This window comes from Montipora foliosa, chromosome 1 (genome assembly GCF_036669935.1).
Source record: "Montipora foliosa isolate CH-2021 chromosome 1, ASM3666993v2, whole genome shotgun sequence".
Lineage (NCBI taxonomy): Eukaryota > Metazoa > Cnidaria > Anthozoa > Scleractinia > Acroporidae > Montipora > Montipora foliosa.
The window spans coordinates 27,657,108-27,684,607 of record NC_090869.1 but is presented as its reverse complement, the minus strand read 5'-3'; the positions used below and the strand labels follow the sequence as shown (position 1 = coordinate 27,684,607).

The following is a 27,500-nucleotide window of genomic DNA, read 5'->3' as shown; positions in this document are numbered from 1 at the left end:
AATGTGACCTTACAGTGTTACATACTATGTAGGCATATGATCATGACGTCAGTATAATATCCAATTTTAGTTTAACGTTACAATGCTGAATGTTAACAAAAGACTAATGTGCGTGCAAAAGATACAATAACACAAATTAAAGCGATCAACTAAACACTGACCATAACTGTTAGTAAAATAGAAGAGTTAGCTCCGCGTGTTTTAGTTGTCTGTTAAGACTTGGTTAGTCCCAGCGGATATGAATTTCGTCTTTGAGGAACAAGTGAAAACGATTTGTTACCGTATCTAAAATGGAGAAACACATCTCAGTCCAAAGTCTTCGATATTCCTCCGAATGTTGCAGATGCTGGAAAACAGGAGAGGCCCTGCCCTTCCAAGGTGCTCATGTATACGCGTCAAAATGTGTCGGGATGTTTCTCCAACGCCGGTAAAAAAAATTACTACTTGCACAAGTGAATTTATACACGACGCGGGAACGGAGATAAAAAGACACAGGATCTCTTACGCTAAACGTGTTACGGATCTTAAACAAAGTAAATACAAGCTTATGGTCAAGATCAATGCAAAAAACGTTGTACCAGCAGGCGCGTAGCGTTTCAAGTACGCACAAGTACATATGATCTAGAACCTAAGTAAACTGAGCGAAAAATACTGCGTTTTTTATTTCTTGTCGAAATAGTTGTGTGAATACAAGCAAAGAACAAAGCGTCTTGCCCTTATTTTGAGCAAACTTGGTGCAAACAAAACATTGTTTTGGTTGTGCTAGCGTGACTGGAATTGTCAAGAATGTTCTCGGAACGTCACTCCTTTGTCACGAACGTTCTTGGAACGTCGCTCCTTTGCAACCTCGCCTTTTTGTTGCACGTTGGCCAAACAACACTGCATTGTTAGTGCAAAAAAAAGGTACAATGCAAAACTAAGTTAGAACATGGTATAGCTTTTGTTTTAGTTTTGAGAATTTAATCAAAATAGTGCTTTCATCACGAAATCTTGGTTGCGTACAAGGAAAATGTTAAGAATAGAAACAATTGCTAAAACTTTCAAAATTTTCTGGTCACTTCAAGTACGCACGTGCGTATATGCGTATAGGACGCTACGCGCCTGACCAGTTTATGTAATCTCCTGTGAGCTACTGTGGAAAAGGAACCCACGCAAAGTAATTTAACATGTTTCACTGAAATAGGAAAATGAACCTGAGTAGAATTAGGTGAATGGCTTTTTGCCCTAATAGTATACTGATGACGCACCTTTTCAATTCGATGAAACGAGTAAAGGTTTGGCGTTAGATAAAGCTTAGTGGAGGAAAGAATAGTATCCCGGACGTCCTTTCTGCATCTCGCCCCAACGGGAATAGTAAAATGGCGCGCTCGGTTGATGAAATACACGATGTTCTTCGTGATTATTTTGTAATTTTGTCGACTATAGTGATGAATGATTTGTGCCTGTAATACTTCACCACTTTTTATTTCATTTCTGATATTTATTCATCAAGACACGGGGAAGACTACTTATATTTTGATAACTGAAAATGTGGTTGTCACCCAGAGTCACCCAGCCTGCTCCTCCTCGCTGATTGGTTACAAAAAAAAAATTGTGGGCAATCATAAACAGGGAACTCGAACGCTTCTGGAACTGGTTCGATAAGAGTAAGTGCCCAGGGGCTCTTCCCGTTCTTGTAGTTAACTTTCACCTCGAACATTTTATCGTCCCGACTAGCTGTCCCTGGGTCTCCGAGGATGAAGTCACTAGTGATCTTTACATAAAGATCACTGGTGATTCTTATGAAATAGTCCTAATCATTTTCATTGAAATCTTAGAGATTGCAAACTTCTGGGCGGATAGCTTTCCTCATTCTCCTTTCAAACTTATTCAACAAATTTTGTCAACCAAAAAATTCAACGACTCTGCCGTCATGTTAACAAGGTTCGTATCCAGATTTTTCCCGTTGGACGTCGAACCCTGCTTCTTCTTTCGCTGCTTGTTCAACCTTGCATTTTGCCACTGTACGAAAATATTAAAAGACCATTTTCTGACATCGAATTGATTTTAACAACAGCGCTTTTTCTTCATCGGAAGTTTTCAGTTCTCTGAACTTTCTCTTAGGCAGCTCTTTTAATCAACTTCCTTGAACCATCGACAACATGGAATAAGGACTGAAGGAAAAAATTGCTTATAAGGTCCATTTTTTTTCTTGTACGCTGATATCGTCTTCTAAGAATTTAAACCTTTGTTCAGACTCCCGAGGGACACGGTTTTCGTGGAATGTTTTCAAGCCGTTCAAAAAAATCGCAGCACCTTAAAAACACTCGGCTACGCCTTATGTTTTTAAAACCAATAAAACACTGCTGCTCGGTTTTTATCTTTTATCGGTTTTTATAAGTTCCAATGGAAGAGACAATTGGTCTAAACGGTGCCATCGAATCAAGAGCGCTTGGCCTGTGCATTTCCGGAATACCATAGATTCTCGTGGTTTGCGAGCAAGTAGGATAAATCTTGGGATATGCATCCGCACATGTATCCAGTTGACCACTGGATTTCTTCAGGAAGCGCTGCAGCTGCATTTCTTATGACGAAGTCAGATCATCTTTGAAAATCTTGAATTTGGATGTGCCGCTGATTATATTAAGTATGTCTTCATATGCGCCTTGATAATCTGGCCAACAGATTTGCTGGCATTGCGCACAAGCCACGCTCTGAGCGGTCGGAGCAGTAATGGTGCGGGGCACCGTTATTAAGTTCCACGAAGGCGAGACCGATTTGAATTTTTTGAACAACTGCCATACCTTCAAGGTGTTTCCGAAGTTCTTATTTTTTAAAATACATAACACCAGTACACGTGATAATCTTGCAATCAGGAAACGTTTATTGAAAAGGTGCTTTTACAAGACTGACAAGAGAACATAGAAAGCTCCTGCGTATGAAAAACGATCCTTTTAATGAATATTTCCTGGCAGCATCCTGAACGGCGTTGACTTTTACATTCTTCAACGAGCGGTTAGCCGCAATGTTATTAAAGCTGCTGCTCAGATTATTAAGGAGCAAACGAAGATTGTTGAACGGCTTACGAGAAACTCAGTGCTCTCCTTTAGGTCCACCGAAACGCTAACTAACCTCTCTACCCGCTATGCATTTACACCACAAGAACTTGTCATTCTAAAATTCTGCTTGACTTACTCTGTATTGACGCCTCCTATCAATAAACCGGACGTTTTTGCTTGACTACATACATGGCGGCATGGTCAAGAAACGAAAAGAAAGAAAAGGAAAGACCTCGGGTCTAAAATGCTGAGAACTGGTAATAACTGGCAATAGGTAACTGTAACAGGTAAAAGGTATTAGGGTTAGGGTTAGTTTCCTGTTACCAGTTACCTTTTACCAGTTACCTGTTACCAGTTATCAGTTACCAGTTACTAACACTTCAGACCCGCCACCGGACAGAGGATGGCAAACTTATGCCAGTCCTTTCGCACCTTGTAAACTCCTATGTAATGGCACATGGGAGAATTTCATCGATGACCTTAACTTCGACGTTGATTAGGGAAATAGGCCGCCAGTTCAATATGTATCCTTTATCTCTTCCATTTTTTTCTTCAGGAATGTAATATAAAATAGCTTGCTTCTGTGTGTTCCATAGTTCACCGTGATCGTAATCATAATCATAATTTAGACTAGTCACCATTAGATCCCCCACAATATTCCAAAATGCTTTGTAAAATCATAGTTAATCCAGGGACTGGTTACTAAAACTCAAAACCTTCAAAAGCGAGAACAATGTTGCGCAATCGATGTTGAATTGACGGTGACAATGCACAATTATCTTTTGTTTTCGTTTCGCACGGTCTGCAAATTAGTTGCGCATAGATTAATTGAAGGAGTTGATTGGTTACCTGCTCCAAAAAACGGTGTGTTTGGTGCACTGTGAAGGTAAAAACATGAAACAAAAACACTTGAGGAGTTTTATCACCATCTCAGTGAATCAATGATGGTACATTCAACAGTCAATCCGTCGTTGCCTGTTTTTTGAGATTTGTGATTCTCAAATGAATTAAGACTCTTGCATGTATCGCAACCTTTCCTTGGAGTAATAGAAGAATTCCGGGGCGATACGTAATTATATTCTGAGTTTAAAAACTAAAAACTGAGTTAGCATCTCACGATCGATCTATAAAATGGGTTTATGGCGAGATGTAAAAGGTGTATACTTTATTTAACCTTTCCTCCTATAGAAGGTAGTATTACAGCAAACTGTAGTATGTACTGAATGTGACCGGAAAAGAGTAAATGCTGAACCATGATCCAGTGACTATTACCTCTTTTCATAGAAGGAAGCCGTAGTAAATCCTCTGCTCAAGTAACATGGCCTTGATCTTCTGTATATAAACTTTTGCCCAGTTAGTAATCTTTGTTATTTGTCTAAATTGACATAAACGCTCAGTATCAGATAAACTGCTTTTGCATGTCTTTCAATGGTCTGTATCCTGCTTTGCAGTCGTCGTATAGGCAACACCATAGTACTGAGACTTCTCTTTCAAAGGTGAAGAATGATATGGTTATGAATGTGAACAAGGGTCATATAGCTTTGCTGGTTCTTTTACATTAACGTGCAGCCTTCGATACCGTTGATCAGGGTATTTTGATCATGAGTCTTTAGTCAAGGTTTGGCGTCTTGGGTGAACTCTTGGAATGGTTCTTAGTATACTCAAGGACGAAAAGTCAACGCGTACGTATATCGGACAATGGCACATTCTCTGACCGTTTTTCCTTGCAGTATGGTGTTCCTCAGGGATCCCGTCTCGGTCCTGTATTGTTTATCATTTACGCATCCAAGCTTGTTAAGACTGTTAACGCACATCTACATCACGTTTATTGCTGTGTGGATGATTCTCACCTTTATCATTTTTTAAAACCTAATTCACAAGCAAGTCAGGGTGTGGCAGTTATAGCAATGCAACACTGTATAGAAGACATACGTCAATGGATGCTGACTGACCGGATTAAGCTAAATGATGATAAAAGTGAATATTTACTTATGGGAACAAGACAGCAACTGTCTAAGATTAGGTGACCATCAGATTACTCCAGCTCGACAGGCTAAGAATTTGGGCCGCTATTTTGATCAGCAACTTAGTATGGGGACAGAAATCAATAAGATTTGTAGTGCACTACATTAGATGCACAAGAAAGCATCTATCAACTGAATCAACGAAGAAGTTAGTGCATGCTCTAGTTCCTATAGTAGAATTGACTCTTGCAATAGTTTATTATATGGCTTGTCGGAAACAATTTTTCTACGTTAAAAAAAGAAAAAAAGTAAAGTGGTGTATTTATATAGCGCCCTTATCACAATGTCTCAAAGGCGCTTTACAATGATCAATTTACCCCCAGCGGACTGGAAGCATATACAGGCACAAATTGCTGCCGCTTCTAAGCAGTCCATGCATGCTGGTACTCATTTTACCGACCTCGGAAGGATGGAAAGCTGAGTGAACTTTTAGCGGGAAAGAAGGTCGCCAAATATTCCAGTCTCGGCAGAACCGGGAATGGAACCCGGAACCTTAGGGTTGGAAGGCAGAGATCTTACCACTGCGCCAACCCCTCCGCGAGCCTAATTTGCATTGTTTCCCGCTTAGATCATATATCGCCTGTGCTTTTCAGGCTTTGCTGGCTGCCAGTGCAATTTAGAATTAGATTTAAGGTACTAGTAATTACATTGAGAGCTATTCACGGGGTTGTGCCGGAATATATAAATGATTTAATTGATATTAAGAGTATATCACGCTGTGCTTTGAGTTCAAGCTGCTCTTTGACTTGCAACGAAAGAGAAAAAAGGGAACATTGGGGCAAAGGGCTTTTTGTGTTGCCACTCCAAAGCTATGGAACTCGCTCCCCTGTAAAATTCGCAGCAGTAGAACGTTAGAACAATTTTAAGAATATGTTACAAACGCATTTATTTAGGCTACATGTTGGTTGGAGTCCAAGAAATCGACCAAAGCAAAACAGTGATGGTAATATAGTCCCACTAGCTCCCACCGTTCGATGGTCCTTGGGTTAGGGTTAACTAAAAGCTGTTAATTTTCTTGTTTGTTTGTTTGTTTGTTTGTTTGTTGGTAGGTTGTTGTCGGAAAACCAGCTGAAAGTTCTTCCTGACGGCATTTTTGATAAGAATACGTGGCTATATTTCCTGTAAGGACCAAGTTTCTGTTACATAACATTGGAAAACAACTCAAAGCGGTTGTAATAACTTTAAAGAAAGCATATTACTAAACTCCTTTACAGGCTATACTTGTACATGTATTTACAGTTTTAACAACGTTATTACATAAAAAAGAACACAACTCTGACAACTTCAGAAGGTGCTAACATAATATGCTTAAGTTTCCCACTTCCTACTGTCAACATAACATTTGTTCATTACTTGGTATACCCACGAGTAAAGTGTTAACGGGAAATGTATTTTTTTTTTTAAAGTAAGCCATGGACAAGGGGGATTTAAAGGTTAATTTATGTAAAACGTGACCGGAAAAGAGAAAATGCTGAACCATGATCCAGTGACTATTTCGCACTCATATGGCTTAAATTCTGGCAAATACAAACACGTATACAGGGCCACCGATATGCCATTTAATACTTAAGAAAATATGGTAACCCATCGATGTGAGAAAATTTGGTTTTATAGTCATGACGTCACGACCGTCCGTACGTACATCCGCCCCTTCATGTATGCCAATTTAAAATTTAAATTATATTCATTTCCACTTACGTTTTAATCATCCGTTTGTCTCACATGATTCAAAGTGTTATCATACATTATCAGTGAAACAATGGCATAAAATAAACACAATATCATGATGTTTGTTCGCTACACGATGACAACTTATAACATGGCAATATGCGAGTACTTTGAGTCGAATTGTGAGTTCGCTGATTTGATGACAATTGCATACTAACTGCTGGTAATTATATCAGAGAGATTAAAGAGCTAGAGAAAAAGAGTCGGGTACAGAACTTTGTACAATGGTTAAGAGCCTTTGCAATATCTTGTCAAGCTTCTCATCGTATGGCTTTCAAACTGAGCCCATGTCGATGTTCTTCTCAACATTACTTATGCCTTTAGGTCTAATTTTACGTTGTCAATTTTGTTAATAAAACCGGCTATAAAATGTTGTAAAATCACAGACAGGAGCTCCTAGGAACACTTGTAAAAGGAACCAAACAAGGGAAAAAGAAAGTAACCAAAAGAAACGGAACAACGTTAGGAAGTTTAATGGATATTTATTTAAACACGGAAAACGATCGGGATGGAGACACTCAAAAGTACCAATCGGTGTCACTTCGTAAAAAAATGACCACGGCTTCGGTTTCGCAATGCATGTTTCGATCAACCGTTGATCACTTTCAGTTTTCTATATGAATGTGACCTTACAGTGTTACATACTATGGCATATGACGTCAGTATAATATCCAATTTTAGTTTAACGTTACAATGCTGAATGCTAACAAAAGACTAATGTGCGTGCAAAAGATACAATAACACAAATTAAAGCGATCAACTAAACACTGACCATAACTGTTAGTAAAATAGAAGAGTTAGCTCCGCGTGTTTTAGTTGTCTGTTAAGACTTGGTTAGTCCCAGCGAATATGAATTTCGTCTTTGAGGAACAAGTGAAAACGATTTGTTACCGTATCTAAAATGGAGAAACACATCTCAGTCCAAAGTCTTCGATATTCCTCCGAATGTTGCAGATGCTGGAAAACAAGAGAGGCTCTGTCCCTTCCAAGGTGCTCATGATACGCGTCAAAATGTATCGGTATGTTTCCCAAACGCCGGTAAAAAAAGTACAACTTGCACAAGTGAATTTATACACGAAGCGGGAACGAAGATAAAAAGACACAGGATCTCTCACGCTAAACATGTTACGGATCTTAAACAAAGTAAATACAAGCTTATGATCAAGATCAATGCAAAAAACCGTTGTACCAGTTTATGTAATCTCCTGTGAGCTACTGTGGAAAAAGAACCCACGCAAAGTAATTTAACATGTTTCACTGAAATAGGAAAATGAATCTGATTAGAATTAGGTAAATGGCTTTTTGTCCTAGTGATATACTGGTGAGGCACCTTTTCAATTTGATGAAACGAGTAAAGGTTTTGCGTTAGATAAAGCTTAGAGGAGGAAAGAATAGTATCCCGGACGTCCTTTCTGCATCTCGCGCCAACGGTAATAGTAAAATGGCGCGCTCGGTTGATGAAATACACGATGTTCTTCGTGATTATTTTGTAATTTTGTCGACTATAGTGATGAATGATTTGTGCCTGCAATACTTCACCACTTTTTATTTCATTTCTGATATTTATTCATCAAGACACGGGGAAGACTACTTATATTTTGATAACTGAAAATGTGGTTGTCACCCAGAGTCACCCAGCTGCTCCTCCTCGCTGATTGGTTACAAAAAAAAAATTGTCGGCAATCATAAACAGGGAACTCGAACGCTTCTGGAACTGGTTCGATAAGAGTAAGTGCCCAGGGGCTCTTCCCGTTCTTGTAGTTAACTTTCACCTCGAACATTTTATCGACCCTACTAGCTGCCCCTGGGTCTCCGAGGATGAAGTCACTAGTGATCTTCACATAAAGATCACTGGTGATTTTTATGAAATAGTCCTAACCATTTTCATTGAAATCTTAGAGATTGCAAACTTCTGGGCGGATAGCTTTCCTCATTCTCCTTTCAAACTTATTCAACAAATTTTGTCAACCAAAAAATTCAACGACTCTGCCATCATGTTAACAAGGTTCGTATCCAGATTTTACCCGTTGGACGTCGAACCCTGCATCTTCGTTCGCTGCTTGTTCAACCTTGCATTTTGCTACTGTACGAAAATACTAAAAGACCATTTTCTGACATCGAATTGATTTTGAAGCGGATTTTTAACAGTGCCTTTTCTTCATCGGAAGTTTTCAGTTCTCTGAACTTTCTCTTAGGCAGCTCTTTTAATCAACTTCCTTCAACCATCGACAATATGGAATAAGGACTGAAGGAAAAACAATGCTTTTAAAATTACCATACTGCTTATAAGGTCCAATTGTTTTTCTTGTACGCTCAAATCGTCCCCTTACAATTTGAAGCTTTGTTCAGACTCACAAGGGACACGGTTTTCGTGGAATGTTTTCAAGCCGTTCAAAAAAATCGCAGCACGTAATTTATCGCATCTAAAAACACTCGGCTACGCCTTATGTTTTTAAAACCAATAAAACACTGCTGCGTGTTTTTTGAACATTACTTATCGAACCCATAATTGTAAGTTCCAATGGAAGAGACAATTGGTCTAAACGGTGCCATCGAATCAAGAGCGCTTGGCCTGTGCATTTCCGGAATACCATAGATTCTCGTGGTTTGCGAGCAAGTAGGATAAATCTTGGGATATGCATCCGCACATGTATCCAGTTGACCACTGGATTTCTTCAGGAAGCGCTGCAGCTGCATTTCTTATGACGAAGTCAGATCATCTTTGAAAATCTTGAATTTGGAAGTGCCGCTGATTATAGAAAGTATGTCTTCATATGCGCCTTGATAATCTGGCCAACAGATTTGCTGGCATTGCGCATGTATAAGCAACGCTCTGAGCGGTCGGAGTAGTAATGGTGCAGGGCACCGTTATTAAGTTCCACGAAGGCGAGGCCGATTTGAATTTTTTGAACAACTGCCATACCTTCAAGGTGTTTCCGAAGTTCTTATTTTTTAAAATACATAACACCAGTACACGTGATAATCTTGCAATCAGGAAACGTTTATGGAAAAGGTGCTATTACAAGACTGACAAGAGAACATAGAAAGCTCCTGGGTATGAAAAACGATCCTTTTAATGAATATTTCCTGGAAGCATCCTGAACGGCGTTGACTTTTACATTCTTCAACGAGCGGTTAGCCGCAATGTTATTAAAGCTGCTGCTCAGATTATTAAGGAGCAAACGAAGATTCTTGAACGGCTTACGAGAAACTCAGTGCTCCCCTTTAGGTCCACCGAAACGCTAACTAACCTCTCTACCCGCTATTCATTTACACCACAAGAACTCTAATGCAAATGAGCGAAAGCAATATTTTTCTCATTTGCATTAGATTCGGCACATGTAAAATGCCAAATTTAAAACGGGTCTATGACGGAATAATTGCAAGCTATTTATGAAGACGTTACCGTTGGTGATGTTTTTGTTAAAACAGAAATTAAGATGTCGCAAGACTGTTTGCTATCTTGTTCCTTTAATATGTTTGTGATTTTCTTCTATCCTAGTCCGATGTTAATTGTGAATTAGTCCTTATCGTGAGTTCCTTAAAAGCACTTACCGAAGATCAGATGGATGGCATACGAAAATATGGATTTTCTTGCCTGAAACTTGTATTGTAGGTCGCGGAAGTGAATCGCTCAAGAATGACAAATCTCCTGCAGGAACTCTTGTTTATTGTTCATTACTTGGCTCCATCTATTTCTATGATAATCGCACTGATCCAGTGAACATATATTGGAGTTACACAGTGATTATTCAAACTATGATTGTCTTAGGAATTTTCAACTACCAATTTTTTTTTTCAAAATTGGAAACACAATATTTGAATACACAATGTAAAACTGTTGGATAAAAAATTAAAGAAATTGAATCTCAACCTGGACTATTTCTTTACTTAACAGTTTGTGTCACGGTTGATAACGCAAATGCTCGTAATTTATACTTATATATGCACAGTCAATCAGCGATTATCCAAAAACATTAATTGTCAGAACTTTTTTTTCTGGTCAAAACTTGTTCGTGAATATTAACTAACAACGATGAAGATGACATATCTTACGTGCTCATTAAAATGTAAAAAAATGGGATGACCTCTATTAGTGAGATTTTTTTACGACATTCCACGTAAAATTTTATCGATCGGGACCATGTGGCTGACTGTGATACCTATATAACGGCTTTCCTTACATGTCTAGGTAAATATCTTAAACTTAATTTTGTCTTGCAAATTATCAGTTAGAAAGCTTAAATATAAATTGCGCTTCTAATAAAAAGCCTTTATATTTTCTCGAAAAAAATACAACAAACTACAAGAAATCCTCTCCAAACCTGAACGCATAAAATATCAAACCGAGAAAATGTGAAAATTTCTTTAAAAAAACATTTCTTCAAAAGTTGGAGAGTAAGTTTTCCTGCCCCATCAATTTTGCCCGAAAGTTGCTACCTTTGATACAATCGCCTTCTAGCTCTTCTTGCAGCAGACACAGATTATTGCGATCCATTCTCAATCGTTACATTTATTCGGCAATAATTTACAACATCAATGCATTCGGGGTTTTTTCTCCTCGTTTGGTCACGACAAGGCATAATTCCGATGTTATTTTCATATACGATTTTTTGTCGGAGTTTCCATGTTTTCAAATTTCGCGATTCCTTTGTTTACATATTTACTCTGGTATCCAATGTAATACGATTTATTGGATCATTGCCATCATGCGCCTACAAGTACTAGTATTGAATCTGGTAGAAATAGCATAAGAAATGTTAGCTTTGTGGAGACGCAAAAAACAGTAGCTAGATAACCTATGGCACCAAAATACTACAGACGAAACCAATTGATGAAGTCGTGTTAACCCAGGTCATACTGTATCGTTTTGCTAAAACATTTCTGTGGCGTTGTTATTAACAGGGATCTGTCTAACAACAAGTTGTTTTTAATAGTCTTACTGAACTGTTATATCTGTAAGCGAAAACTTTGCTATATATTTTTGATTTGTCATTTATGGACTGAAGAGCACCGACACCTAACTGGCGCAAAGTAATTAACATCTTAAAAAAAAAAAGTTTTCCCCTTTAATGTGGAGTTACGTTTTAGTAACACACATACACCGAATGCACAAAAGGCGGCCAAAGAAAATTTTCTTTTGTTTGTGCTAATTAGACAAACTATTCTTATTCTAAAGAAATTTGTCCTTGCTAACGAGGCCAGTGGGTCTAATTAGAACAAGGGCAAAAAATTTTTTTTTCTGGCCGTCGTTTATGCATTTGGTCTATGATCATTGTCCGAACAATTATTACGTAAATATAGTTATTACGTAAATAAAGTGCGGCGTATGGGGCTTTATTCACGAGTTGTTTGCGTCAAAAACCCGAACGAGCGAGGTACGAGCGAGTGAGGATTTTTGACACAAACAACGATTGAATACATCCCCGTACAAAGCACTTTCTTCGTCGTGAGCTGTTTAATACACATATGCGCCTTGATAATCTGGCCAACAGGTTTGCTAGCATTGCGCACAAGCCACGCTCTGACCGGTAGGAGCAGTAATGGTTCAGGACACACGAAACCGAGCTGGACTCGAATTTTTTGAACAACTGCCATACCTTCAAGGTGTTTCCGAAGTTCTTATTTTTTAAAATACATAACACCAGTACACGTGATAATCAGGAAATGTTTATTGAAAAGGTGTTATTACAAGACTGACAAGAGAACATAGAAAGCTCCTGCGTATGAAAAACGACCTTTTAATGAATATTTCCTGGCAGCATCCTGAACGACGTTGACTTTTACATTCTTCAACGAGCGGTTAGCCGCAATGTTATTAAAGCTGCTGCTCAGATTATTAAGGAGCATCCGAAGATTCTTGAACGGCTTACGAGAAACTCAGTGCTCCCCTTTAGATGCACCGAAACGCTAACTAACCTCTCTACTTACGCATTTACACCACAAGAACTTGTCATACTAAAATTCTGCTTGACTCACTCTGTATTGACGCCTCCTATCAATAAACCGGACGTTTTTGCTTTGACTACATACATGGCGGCATGGTCAAGAAACGAAAAGAAAGAAAAGGAAAGACCTCGGGTCTAAAATGCTGAGAACTGGTAATAACTGGCAATAGGTAACTGTAACAGGTAAAAGGTATTGGGGTTAGGGTTAGTTTCCTGTTACCAGTTACCTTTTACCAGTTACCTGTTACCAGTTATCAGTTACCAGTTACTAACACTTCAGACCCGCCACCGGACAGAGGATGGCAAACTTATGCCAGTCCTTTCGTACCTTGTAAACTCCTATGTAATGGCACATGGGAGAATTTCATCGATGACCTTAACTTCGACGTTGATTAGGGAAATAGGCCGCCAGTTCAATATGTATCCTTTATCTCTTCCTTTTTTTTCTTCAGGAATGTAATATATAATAGCTTGCTTCTGTGTGTTCCATAGTTCACCGTGATCGTAATCATAATCATAATTTAGACTAGTCACCATTAGATCCCCCACAATATTCCAAAATGCTTTGTAAAATCATAGTTAATCCAGGGACTGGTTACTAAAACTCAAAACCTTCAAAAGCGAGAACAATGTTGCGCAATCGATGTTGAATTGACGGTGACAATGCACAATCATCTTTTGTTTTCGTTTCGCACGGTCTGCAAATTAGTTGCGCATAGATTAATTGAAGGAGTTGATTGGTTACCTGCTCCAAAAAACGGTGTGTTTGGTGCACTGTGAAGGTAAAAACATGAAACAAAAACACTTGAGGAGTTTTATCACCATCTCAGTGAATCAATGATGGTACATTCAACAGTCAATCCGTCGTTGCCTGTTTTTTGAGATTTGTGATTCTCAAATGAATTAAGACTCTTGCATGTATCGCAACCTTTCCTTGGAGTAATAGAAGAATTCCGGGGCGATACGTAATTATATTCTGAGTTTAAAAACTAAAAACTGAGTTAGCATCTCACGATCGATCTATAAAATGGGTTTATGGCGAGATGTAAAAGGTGTATACTTTATTTAACCTTTCCTCCTATAGAAGGTAGTATTACAGCAAACTGTAGTATGTACTGAATGTGACCGGAAAAGAGTAAATGCTGAACCATGATCCAGTGACTATTACCTCTTTTCATAGAAGGAAGCCGTAGTAAATCCTCTGCTCAAGTAACATGGCCTTGATCTTCTGTATATAAACTTTTGCCCAGTTAGTAATCTTTGTTATTTGTCTAAATTGACATAAACGCTCAGTATCAGATAAACTGCTTTTGCATGTCTTTCAATGGTCTGTATCCTGCTTTGCAGTCGTCGTATAGGCAACACCATAGTACTGAGACTTCTCTTTCAAAGGTGAAGAATGATATGGTTATGAATGTGAACAAGGGTCATATAGCTTTGCTGGTTCTTTTACATTAACGTGCAGCCTTCGATACCGTTGATCAGGGTATTTTGATCATGAGTCTTTAGTCAAGGTTTGGCGTCTTGGGTGAACTCTTGGAATGGTTCTTAGTATACTCAAGGACGAAAAGTCAACGCGTACGTATATCGGACAATGGGACATTCTCTGACCGTTTTTCCTTGCAGTATGGTGTTCCTCAGGGATCCCGTCTCGGTCCTGCATTGTTTATCATTTACGCATCCAAGCTTGTTAAGACTGTTAACGCACATCTACATCACGTTTATTGCTGTGTGGATGATTCTCACCTTTATCATTTTTTAAAACCTAATTCACAAGCAAGTCAGGGTGTGGCAGTTATAGCAATGCAACACTGTATAGAAGACATACGTCAATGGATGCTGACTGACCGGATTAAGCTAAATGATGATAAAAGTGAATATTTACTTATGGGAACAAGACAGCAACTGTCTAAGATTAGGTGACCATCAGATTACTCCAGCTCGACAGGCTAAGAATTTGGGCCGCTATTTTGATCAGCAACTTAGTATGGGGACAGAAATCAATAAGATTTGTAGTGCACTACATTAGATGCACAAGAAAGCATCTATCAACTGAATCAACGAAGAAGTTAGTGCATGCTCTAGTTCCTATAGTAGAATTGACTCTTGCAATAGTTTATTATATGGCTTGTCGGAAACAATTTTTCTACGTTAAAAAAAGAAAAAAAGTAAAGTGGTGCATTTATATAGCGCCCTTATCACAATGTCTCAAAGGCGCTTTACAATGATCAATTTACCCCCAGCGGACTGGAAGCATATACAGGCACAAATTGCAGCCGCTTCTAAGCAGTCCATGCATGCTGGTACTCATTTTACCGACCTCGGAAGGATGGAAAGCTGAGTGAACTTTTAGCGGGAAAGAAGGTCGCCAAATATTCCAGTCTCGGCAGAACCGGGAATGGAACCCGGAACCTTAGGGTTGGAAGGCAGAGATCTTACCACTGCGCCAACCCCTCCGCGAGCCTAATTTGCATTGTTTCCCGCTTAGATCATATATCGCCTGTGCTTTTCAGGCTTTGCTGGCTGCCAGTGCAATTTAGAATTAGATTTAAGGTACTAGTAATTACATTGAGAGCTATTCACGGGGTTGTGCCGGAATATATAAATGATTTAATTGATATTAAGAGTATATCACGCTGTGCTTTGAGTTCAAGCTGCTCCTTGACTTGCAACGAAAGAGAAAAAAGGGAACATTGGGGCAAAGGGCTTTTTGTGTTGCCACTCCAAAGCTATGGAACTCGCTCCCCTGTAAAATTCGCAGCAGTAGAACGTTAGAACAATTTTAAGAATATGTTACAAACGCATTTATTTAGGCTACATGTTGGTTGGAGTCCAAGAAATCGACCAAAGCAAAACAGTGATGGTAATATAGTCCCACTAGCTCCCACCGTTCGATGGTCCTTGGGTTAGGGTTAACTAAAAGCTGTTAATTTTCTTGTTTGTTTGTTTGTTTGTTGGTAGGTTGTTGTCGGAAAACCAGCTGAAAGTTCTTCCTGACGGCATTTTTGATAAGAATACGTGGCTATATATCCTGTAAGGACCAAGTTTCTGTTACATAACATTGGAAAACAACTCAAAGCAGTTGTAATAACTTTAAAGAAAGCATATTACTAAACTCCTTTACAGGCTATACTTGTACATGTATTTACAGTTTTAACAACGTTATTACATAAAAAAGAACACAACTCTGACAACTTCAGAAGGTGCTAACATAATATGCTTAAGTTTCCCACTTCCTACTGTCAACATAACATTTGTTCATTACTTGGTATACCCACGAGTAAAGTGTTAACGGGAAATGTATTTTTTTTTTAAAGTAAGCCATGGACAAGGGGGATTTAAAGGTTAATTTATGTAAAACGTGACCGGAAAAGAGAAAATGCTGAGCCATGATCCAGTGACTATTTCGCACTCATATGGCTTAAATTCTGGCAAATACAAACACGTATACAGGGCCACCGATATGCCATTTAATACTTAAGAAAATATGGTAACCCATCGATGTGAGAAAATTTGGTTTTATAGTCATGACGTCACGACCGTCCGTACGTACATCCGCCCCTTCATGTATGCCAATTTAAAATTTAAATTATATTCATTTCCACTTACGTTTTAATCATCCGTTTGTCTCACATGATTCAAAGTGTTATCAAAATAAACACAATATCATGATATTTGTTCGCTACACGATGACAACTTATAACATGGCAATATGCGAGTACTTTGAGTCGAATTGTGAGTTCGCTGATTTGATGACAATTGCATACTAACTGCTGGTAATTATATCAGAGAGATTAAAGAGCTAGAGAAAAAGAGTCGGGTACAGAACTTTGTACAATGGTTAAGAGCCTTTGCAATATCTTGTCAAGCTTCTCATCGTATGGCTTTCAAACTGAGCCCATGTCGATGTTCTTCTCAACATTACTTATGCCTTTAGGTCTAATTTTACGTTGTCAATTTTGTTAATAAAACCGGCTATAAAATGTTGTAAAATCACAGACAGGAGCTCCTAGGAACACTTGTAAAAGGAACCAAACAAGGGAAAAAGAAAGTAACCAAAAGAAACGGAACAACGTTAGGAAGTTTAATGGATATTTATTTAAACACGGAAAACGATCGGGATGGAGACACTCAAAAGTACCAATCGGTGTCACTTCGTAAAAAAATGACCACGGCTTCGGTTTCGCAATGCATGTTTCGATCAACTGTTGATCACTTTCAGTTTTCTATATGAATGTGACCTTACAGTGCTATATACTATGTAAGCATATGACGTCAGTATAATATACAATTTTAGTTCAACGTTACAATGCTGAATGCTAACAAAAGACTAATGTGCGTGCAAAAGATACAATAACACAAATTAAAGCGATCAACTAAACGCTGACCATAACTGTTAGTAAAATAGAAGAGTTAGCTCCGCGTGCTTTAGTTGTCTGTTAAGACTGGGTTAGTCCCAGCGAATATGAATTTCGTCTTTGAGGAACAAGTGAAAACGATTTGTTACGATAACTGTATCTAGAATGGAGAAACACCTCTCAGTGCAAAGTCTTCGATATTCCTCCGAATGTTGCAGATGCTGGAAAACAAGAGAGGCTCTGTCCCTTCCAAGGTGCTCATGATACGCGTCAAAATGTATCGGGATGTTTCCCAAAGGCCGGTAAAAAAAAAAACAACTTGCACAAGTGAATTTATACACGAAGCGGGAACGAAGATAAAAAGACACAGGATCTCTCACGCTAAACATGTTACGGATCTTAAACAAAGTAAATACAAGCTTATGATCAAGATCAATGCAAAAAACCGTTATACCAGTTTATGTAATCTCCTGTGAGCTACTGTGGAAAAAGAACCCACGCAAAGTAATTTAACATGTTTCACTGAAATAGGAAAATGAACCTGATTAAAATTAGGTAAATGGCTTTTTGTCCTAGTGATATACTGGTGAGGCACCTTTTCAATTTGATGAAACGAGTAAAGGTTTTGCGTTAGATAAAGCTTAGAGGAGGAAAGAATAGTATCCCGGACGTCCTTTCTGCATCTTGCGCCAACGGTAATAGTAAAATGGCGCGCTCGGTTGATGAAATACACGATGTTCTTCGTGATTATTTTGTAATTTTGTCGACTATAGTGATGAATGATTTGTGCCTGTAATACTTCACCACTTTTTATTTCATTTCTGATATTTATTCATCAAGACGCGGGGAAGACTACTTATATTTTGATAACTGAAAATGTGGTTGTCACCCAGAGTCACCCAGCTGCTCCTCCTCGCTGATTGGTTACAAAAAAAAAAATTGTCGACAATCATAAACAGGGAACTCGAACGCTTCTGGAACTTGTTCGATAAGAGTAAGTGCCCAGGGGCTCTTCCCGTTCTTGTAGTTAACTTTCACCTCGAACATTTTATCGACCCTACTAGCTGCCCCTGGGTCTCCGAGGATGAAGTCACTAGTGATCTTCACATAAAGATCACTGGTGATTTTTATGAAATAGTCCCAATCATTTTCATTGAAATCTTAGAGATTGCAAACTTCTGGGCGGATAGCTTTCCTCATTCTCCTTTCAAACTTATTCAACAAATTTTGTCAACCAAAAAATTCAACGACTCTGCCATCATGTTAACAAGGTTCGTATCCAGATTTTACCCGTTGGACGTCGAACCCTGCTTCTTCGTTCGCTGCTTGTTCAACCTTGCATTTTGCTACTGTACGAAAATACTAAAAGACCATTTTCTGACATCGAATTGACTTTGAAGCGGATTTTTAACAGTGCCTTTTCTTCATCGGAAGTTTTCAGTTCTCTGAACTTTCTCTTAGGCAGCTCTTTTAATCAACTTCCTTCAACCATCGACAATATGGAATAAGGACTGAAGGAAAAACAATGCTTTTAAAATTACCATACTGCTTATAAGGTCCAATTGTTTTTCTTGTACGCTCAAATCGTCCCCTTACAATTTGAAGCTTTGTTCAGACTCACGAGGGACACGGTTTTCGTGGAATGTTTTCAAGCCGTTCAAAAAAATCGCAGCACGTAATTTATCGCATCTAAAAACACTCGGCTACGCCTTATGTTTTTAAAACCAATAAAACACTGCTGCGTGTTTTTTGAACATTACTTATCCAACTCATAATTGTAAGTTCCAATGGAAGAGACAATTGGTCTAAACGGTGCCATCGAATCAAGAGCGCTTGGCCTGTGCATTTCCGGAATACCATAGATTCTCGTGGTTTGCGAGCAAGTAGGATAAATCTTGGGATATGCATCCGCACATGTATCCAGTTGACCACTGGATTTCTTCAGGAAGCGCTGCAGCTGCATTTCTTATGACCAAGTCAGATCATCTTTGAAAATCTTGAATTTGGAAGTGCCGCTGATTATAGAAAGTATGTCTTCATATGCGCCTTGATAATCTGGCCAACAGATTTGCTGGCATTGCGCATGTACAAGCAACGCTCTGAGCGGTCGGAGTAGTAATGGTGCAGGGCACCGTTATTAAGTTCCACGAAGGCGAGGTCGATTTGAATTTTTTGAACAACTGCCATACCTTCAAGGTGTTTCCGAAGTTCTTATTTTTTAAAATACATAACACCAGTACACGTGATAATCTTGCAATCAGGAAACGTTTATTGAAAAGGTGCTATTACAAGACTGACAAGAGAACATAGAAAGCTCCTGCGAATAAAAAACGACCTTTTAATGAATATTTGGCGGAAGGAAGGAAGGAAAGAAAAGTAATTGTAACAAGTAAAAGGTATTAGGGTTAGGGTTAGTTTCCTGTTACCAGTTACCATTTACCAGTTACCTGTTACCAGTTATCAGTTAATGATGAAATGGTATATGAAATGAATGATATATGAACTGCGGATATGAAATCAAGTGAAGCTATGATCTTCGCAGTTAAGAACGCAATTTTTACAATTACGTAGACTTCACTTGAGTTATCAGTTACCAGTTACCAACACTTTAGACCCGCCGGACAGAGGACGGCAAAATTATGCCAGTCCTTTCGAACCTTGCAAACTCCTATGTAATGGCACATGGGAGAATTTCAACAATAACCTTCGAACCCAGTTTAACATCGACGTTGATTAGGGAAATAGGCCGCCAGTTCAATATGTATTCTTTATCTCTTCCTTTATTTCTCTAGGAATGTAATATATAATAGCTTGCTTCTGTGTGTTCCATAATTCACCGTGATCGTAATCATAATCATAATTAAGACTAGTCACCATTAGATCCCCCACAATATTCCAAAATGCTTTGTAAAATATTAATCCAGGGACTGGTTACGAAAACTCAAAACAACAATGTTGCGCAATCGATGTAGAATTGACGGTGACAATGCACAATCATCTTTTGTTTTCGTTTCGCACGGGTTTGCAAATTAGTTGCGCATAAATTAATTGAAGGAGTTGATTGGTTACCCGGCTCGAAAAAAAGGTGTGTTTGGTGCACTGTGAGGTAAAAATACTAGCAAAAACATGAAACAAAAAGACTTGAGGAGTTTTATCACCATCTCAGTGCATCAATGATGGTAAATTCAACAGTCAATCCGTCGTTGCCTGTTTTTGAGATTTCTTATTCTCAAATGAATTAAGACTCTTTAAGCATGTATTGTAACCTTTCCTTGGAGTAATTGAAGAATTTCCGGGCGATACGTATGTATATTCTGAGTTTAAAACTAAAGACTGAGCTAGCATCTTACGATCGATCTATAAAATGGGTTTATGGCGAGGTGTAAAAGGTGTATACTTTCTTTAACCTTTCCTCCCATAGAAGGTAGTATTACAGCAAACTGTAGTTGACCCTGATACATCTTGACATTAACTTTACTCACTAAATTATCTAGTTCTGTTCCGGAACTCCCTCTTACCCCGCCCTGAAAATAGGCCCGGAACCCAGGCGGGAAAAGACAGTGCCGGTATTACTTGCAGGCGCATGCTCGGAATGTCCCATTTTTTTCCCCATAACTGGGCGAAAACCCGTATATGGAAAAAGTTCCTTATTTTGGGCATAGTTTATTCGGAGTGCTTTTATGCTGGACACATGGCGGATAATGTAAAAGGAAATTATGATGCCAAGTGAAGGCAATCGATTTCGCGTTTAGAAATGCCACTTTAACTTATTAAATTGTGCCTCAGGCCCGTTTTAAACGTCGCATTTCTCATGTGCCGAATCTAATGCATTCTCGTCACCAGAGCCTTGGATCGACCCAAGGCTCTGGGAAACTCTATGCAGGAGAACATGCGCCGTAGGGGTCTTATAGCCAAAAACCGGCTATTGGAACCTTACGGCGCCTGCTCACTCCTCTCCCTAACATGAATGCACCAATTAGAAACGCCTTTGATTGTTCTTCACGAACACCAATGAGAAGACACTTTGTTTCAGGGTTCCCCAGAGCTCTTCTCTCGCTCAGTCAAGAGAAGAGCTCTGGGGTCGAGATTGAAATGAGCGAAAACAAATATTTTTCTCATTTGCTTTAGATTCGGCACATGTGAAATGCCAAGTTTAAAACGGGTGTAAGACGGAATAATTGCAAGCTATTTATGCAGAAGTACCGTTGATGATGTTTTTGTTAAAACCGAAATTAAGATTTGGCAAGACTGTTTGCTATCTTGTTCCTTTAATATGTTTGTGATTTTCTTCTATCCGAGTCCGATGTTAATTGTAAATTAGTCCTTATCGTGAGTTCCTTAAAAGCACTTACCGAAGATCAGATGGATGACATACGAAAATATGGATTTTCTTGCCTGAAACTTCATGGTGAATTCTCAACTTAACATTTGCTTGATGTTGGCGCAGTAGAATATCAAATTTTGACTTGCTCTCCCGAGACCCTTATGGGGAATTCGTGCGAGAGCAGCTGGTGTAATTCAGTGCAAAAACGATAGCGTATGCACGGCTATGGAGAAGGTTCACGGTGTGTTGCAGTGGAAATGTGTATGTATTGTAGGTCGTGGATGTGAATCGCTCAAGAAGGACAAATCTCCTGCAGGAACTCTTGTTTATTGTTCATTACTTGGCTCCATCTATTTCTATGATAATCGCACTGATCCAGTGAACATATATTCAAACTATGATTGTCTTAGGAATTTTCCACTACCAATTTTTTTTTTCAAAATTGGAAACACAATATTTGGATACACAATGTAAAACTGTTGGATAAAAAATTAAAGAAATTGAATCTCAACCTGGACTATTTCTTTACTTTACAGTTTGTGTCACGGTTGATAACGCAAATGCTCTTAATTGCACATATATATGCACAGTCAAACATCGATTATCCAAAAACATTAATAGTCAGAACCTTTTTTTCTGGTCAAAGTTTGTTCGTGAATATTAACTAACAACGATGAAGATGACATATCTTATGTGCGCATTAAAATGTAAAAATATGGGATGACGTCTATTAGTGAGATTTTTTTACGACATTCTACGTAAAATTTTATCGATCGGGACCATGTGGCTGACTGTGATACCTATATAACGGCTTTCCTTACGTGTTTAGGTAAATATCTTAAACTTAATTTTGTCTTGCAAATTATCAGTTAGGAAGCTTAAATATCATTGCGCTTCTAGTAAAAGCCTTTGTAAAAAAATAGAACATACTACAAGAAATCCTCTCCAAACGTGAACGCATAAAATATTAAACCGAGAAAATGTGAAAATGCATTTATTCAAAAGTTGGAGAGTAAGTTTAATTTCCTGCCCCATCAATTTTGCCCGAAAGTTGCTACCTTTGATAAAATCGCCTTCTAGCTCTTCTTGCAGTAGACACAGATGTATTGCGATCCATTCTCAGTCGTTACATTTATTCGGCAATAATTTACAACATCAATGCATTCGGGGGTTTTTCATCTCCTTTGGTCACGGCAAGGCATAATTTCGATGTTATTTTCCTGACACCGCAAATCACACTGTAATTTTCATATACGATTTTTTGTCGGAGTTTCCATGTTTCCAAATTTTGCGATTCCTTTGTTTACATATCCACTCTGGTATCCAATGTAATACGATTGGATCATTGCGATCATGCGCCTACAAGTACTATTATTGAATCTGGTAGGAATAACATAAGAAATGTTAGCTTTGTGGAGACGTAAAAAACAGTAGCTAGATAACCTATGGCACCAAAATACTACAGACGAAACCAATTGATGAAGTCGTGTTAACCCAGGTCATACTGTATCGTTTTGCTAAAACATTTCTGTGGCGTTGTTATTAACAGGGATCTGTCTAACAACAAGTTGAAGAGTCTTCCACTGGGGATTTTTGATAGTCTTACTGAACTGCAATCTCTGTAAGCGAAAACTTTGTTTTACATTTTTGATTTGTCATTTATGGAAGAAGAGCTCCGACACCTAACTGGCGCAAAGTAATTAACGTCTTAAAAAAAATGTTTTCCCCTTTAATGTGGAGTTACGTTTGAGTAACACACATACACCGAATGCACAAATGGGGGCCAAAATTTTTTTCATTTGTTTTGTGCTAATTAGACAAACTGGTCTCGTACTAAAGAAACATTTCTTTTGTATTCTGTCCGTGCTAACGAGGCCAGTGGGTCTAATTAGCACAAGGTCTACGATCATTGTCCAAACAATTATTACGTAAACTTGTTTACTTCAGTTATTTTCATAAAATTGACAAGATTCTCTCCAGTAGTAAAAAGGGTGACAATTTGTTTGACATGGTAAAGGAGAGTACATATTAGTGACATAAACCATTTGCTGTTTTTTTTTTCTTTTATGTCTGTCTGTTTTCTTTCTTTAACTGTATTGATCACGTGGCTATGCCACGGTTAAAGGAAAAAGCTGCCAAAATTTAAAGCCATAACACAATTTCTTTCTCTATGGACAGGTTTATTAGTTACAACAATTTAGAGAATTTGCATCCACATACATTTCGCAATTTGACCAAGCTAAGGATACTGTGAGTAACATTCATTTTTCAGTGTTTTCTCGGCTAATATATTGTCAGAGTTAACTGAATAGAGTGTAATGTGAAGTGCTATATTTCTATCCCATATGAACCATGTGATCGTTAGCCCTACTGATCGAAATGGGCCCACTCAAGGACAACCTTTCCTTGTTCTTGTACATGTTCATTGCCGTGACTTTGACATCTTCAGTTCCCACGGCCTGTTCCCGTCTGACCTTGTAGCTCAGTCGATAGAGCGGCGGAGATCTGACCCGAAGGTCGTGGGTTCAATTCGCACCCAGGTCAGAGTTTTCTCTGTCCTTGTATGGGCCCATTTCCATCAGTAGGGCTGACGCTCACATGGTTCATATGGGATAGAAATCTAGCACTTCAGGTTACACTCTATTCAGTTACTCTAAATATAAGTGCTACATGGCCAACGTTTGTATAAACGTAGCCTTTCCTTGTGCTAAAATATTGTCAACACAGTGAAAGCAATGATATCAGTAAATTTGTTGATGATTTCGATTGCAATTTGGAAAAAATTATAATAGACAAACAAAAAACTACGTGGAGTGCAATTTGTAATCTTTGAAAAACCTAGAACCCTTATAAACCGAATGTATGAATGGCGGCCATAAAAATTATCTTTTGTTTATGTGTTAATTAGACTAACTAGCCTCGTTTAAATGGACAAAATACAAAAGAAATGCTCCTTGAGAGCGACGCAATTTGCTCGAGAGAATCGTGATTAATTGTTATTAATATACATGAAAAAATTCGGGATCCTGAGTTTATCATAATCATAATTATGGTGAAGGAAGGCACGTGTATCATGAATCGCTAAGATTGATCTTCAATTGGACATTCACTTGTAACAACGTTTTGAAAGCTGAGTGTACCACATTATCGTTAATGTCTAAGGGTGTAACAAAGAGAAATGTGCGTAAATTTGACATATCAAAGATTGACCTTAATCAAAGGTTGACCTTAATGAACAAGATGTCGACGATCTCGAGCTGGATGATGAACAAGGTGAGGTTGTGTCAGAAGCGGCATCTCAGGATGCGAAAAGCGAATAGAATGCAATCTTTTCCCGACAAGCGTTAGTCGTTGTTGCTGTGAAATTTGTGATGTGACTGAAGGTGCAATGATTGTGCTATATAACACGTTTGTTATTCATTGGAGGCCAGGGTCGAGCAAAGACAGGTTTCTCCTTCTTACGATCGCGAGGAGCTTTTGGAAAAAGTAAATGAGTACAAGAGAAAAGGGGATAGTGTTTTGACTCCGTTCCGGCTTCTTAATGAAGATTTTAAACAGAATGTGAGTTACGAACTAGAAAAAACAAGGAAAAAGATGAGAGTAATACATAATTGAAGGAAGTTAGTCTCAGGTAAAGGAAAAGAAAGCAGATAAAACAGAGCCGGTAAAACCAGGTGGAAAACTGAAGCATTAACAACAAAATCGAGTCTAGACAAGGAGTTGAGGGAGCACATCAACTTGAGCAAAGAGAGAAGGTGATACTTGTTGATGACCTAATGACTAAATTTGTTTAGCCGAGTAAGTTGTCAGGACTGAATATGAAGTAAAATCGTATTCCTTTCCCGGCGCTACATTTCCTGCTTTTTTCAAATCATAAATATATTTTGGAGAAGGTGCTGGTATATATGTGTTTCTTTTTTTTTTTCTGTTACAAATACCCTATACTAGTTCAAACGATTGAGTGAATGAGTTAATCCTACCGAAGTTGTGAAACCCCAGAAGCCCACTGGTACATGTAATTTGACGATGAAACTAGAATTTCGTTGAACAGCATCCTTCGTGGTAAGGTGAAAGAAAAAATTTGGGCCCCTTCCAGTATGAAAAAAAATTCTGCAATCTCGTGGATCTCCAATATTTGCATTAGCCTGCATGGTCTGTGGAGCACCAGGGGTGTTTTCTATGAAAATAAATAAAGCACTTTTGTCTCCAACAAAACGTTTGCCGAAAATGGGGGTGTTTCGTTGCAAATATGTCAGAAACATTAACAAATTCTTGAGATCCATTTGCTTGTGCCAATTTTGTTCTTCCATTGTTCTTGTATTTATTCACCTAGGACAGCATTTCTCTCCCCTTCACACAACAGTGTAAGACGTGTGACGGGGGTCCTTGATCCAAAGTATGACATGCCTAAGGCATGTCATGTTCTCGGTCACCAGGCAAGAAAGTTGTGAAAATAGCGGTTAATGTGGGTTTAAAAAGGAGCAAATGAAAAAGTGGTCCAGAACTCCCACCGGGTAAGAAAGCTGTTAAAATTAGGTTTAATATGGGCTAAAAAGGGAAAAATGGGAAAAGTGGTCCAGACGCTAAGGAAAACTTGGAAAAAAGGCGATAGTGGTAGTTTGTACAACTATCCCATACAACTGTGCGAACATGGAGGATTTCAAAGTCAATGTGGTTGCAGGGGACACGTCAATAACAAGCACAGTTGGTTCTTTTATTTCGACGAAAAACTTTTCGCCTCAAAGCAATTTGCTATAGGTTATTTCGAAATGTCCACATGATTGTCCGGTTCAAGTACAGATGGCGATGTGTCATCCCCACGCTCAAAAGAAGGCGCTAGGTTAGTGTTTTAACCATCTAGCCAAATTTGCGAACAATTTACGACTTGACTGACTGGATATGGCGGCCTTTCTAGGAATGATGGTGCTGCTCAGAAGATTGTCAATGGCATGGGTTTTTTTAAGTTTCTCAAGTTTTTCTGCGAAGAAGACGAGGGATTAATTCAAAGTAGTGGATTTTAAGCCTGATGTTTAAGTTTGTTGACTCTTTGCAAGAGAAGTGTAACCTTGGACATGGTGTGCGTCTGGGTAACATAGACGTCATGTCTGAGTTGATTTACTTGAGAAAGGTCAACGGTGCGTCGGGCGAGGTTCTTTGAAAATTATCTGGAACCGAACTGTACCTGACAAAAACGCCCAGGACATTGGCGAAGATGATGCGATGGTGATGGACCCAAGATCTCAATATATAAACGTTAGAGGCCAGGGGTCACAGGGAAACAATGGAAAAGCTTTTGGAAGTTGTGACTTTTTACTTACCTTACCATGAAAAAGCCGTAAAAACACGCAAAAATGACCTCGTTCAAAAAAAAAACCTAGGATCTAACGTTTCACTTGTATGTACTAATAAAAAAAAAAAACTTGTCGAAATAATTTCGTGTACAGTCTGGCTTGCCAGGATTAGCTTCTCGCTATTTGCAAGCCAGCCTAGTAACAACTTAAACTGTTTCTTGTAAATAAACAAAACTTGAAAACTTGAAAAAAACTTGAAAACTTGCGACAACATTTTCGGCCACGTACGCGTTTATCAAGGTGCAAGGATCGCGTCCCTTGACTTATCAGTATCACACAGTTGTCATGTTGAAAGCAGCCAAGGAGAACGGCGGTTTTATATATCAGAAATCCTTTATAAATACGTTTTGAGAAAAAAAAAACGTTTTTTGGCGATAGCTGATTTCGCGCGGTTTTCTTGCAGTTGGGAAGGTAGGTAAAAGAGTTAAGATTGCTGGAAATTATGGATTCGACTCCAATGCTGACAGAAACAAGCATGGCCGAAATGATCTATGAAATAAATCATATATTGCACCGCGGATATGAAATCAAGTACAGCTATGATGTTTGCAGTTTTGAATGCAATTTTAGCAATTGTGTGGCATTACTTGATTTCATATCCGCAGTGCAATACATGATTCATTTCATATATCATTTCGTTCATTGATTCATTGATAACGGGAACATTAAAACCCACAAATCACCAGCTTCCAACGTTTGTGGCTTCATAGCTCAATTAGTTAAATCGTC

The 27,500-nt window shown here is 38.6% G+C and overlaps 1 protein-coding gene across 1 annotated transcript in view; it reads left to right on the top strand.

The window, feature by feature from the left end:
• The window catches only part of LOC137995795 (leucine-rich repeat-containing G-protein coupled receptor 4-like), a 157,520-nt gene that overhangs the window by 101,680 nt on the left and 28,340 nt on the right, over positions 1 to 27,500 (top strand). The window contains exons 13-16 of the mRNA XM_068841285.1: positions 6,112 to 6,183; positions 15,700 to 15,771; positions 22,970 to 23,041; positions 23,599 to 23,670. Of these exons, the coding sequence (XP_068697386.1) occupies positions 6,112 to 6,183; positions 15,700 to 15,771; positions 22,970 to 23,041; positions 23,599 to 23,670 (288 nt within the window). The remainder of the gene's footprint in view (positions 1 to 6,111; positions 6,184 to 15,699; positions 15,772 to 22,969; positions 23,042 to 23,598; positions 23,671 to 27,500) is intronic.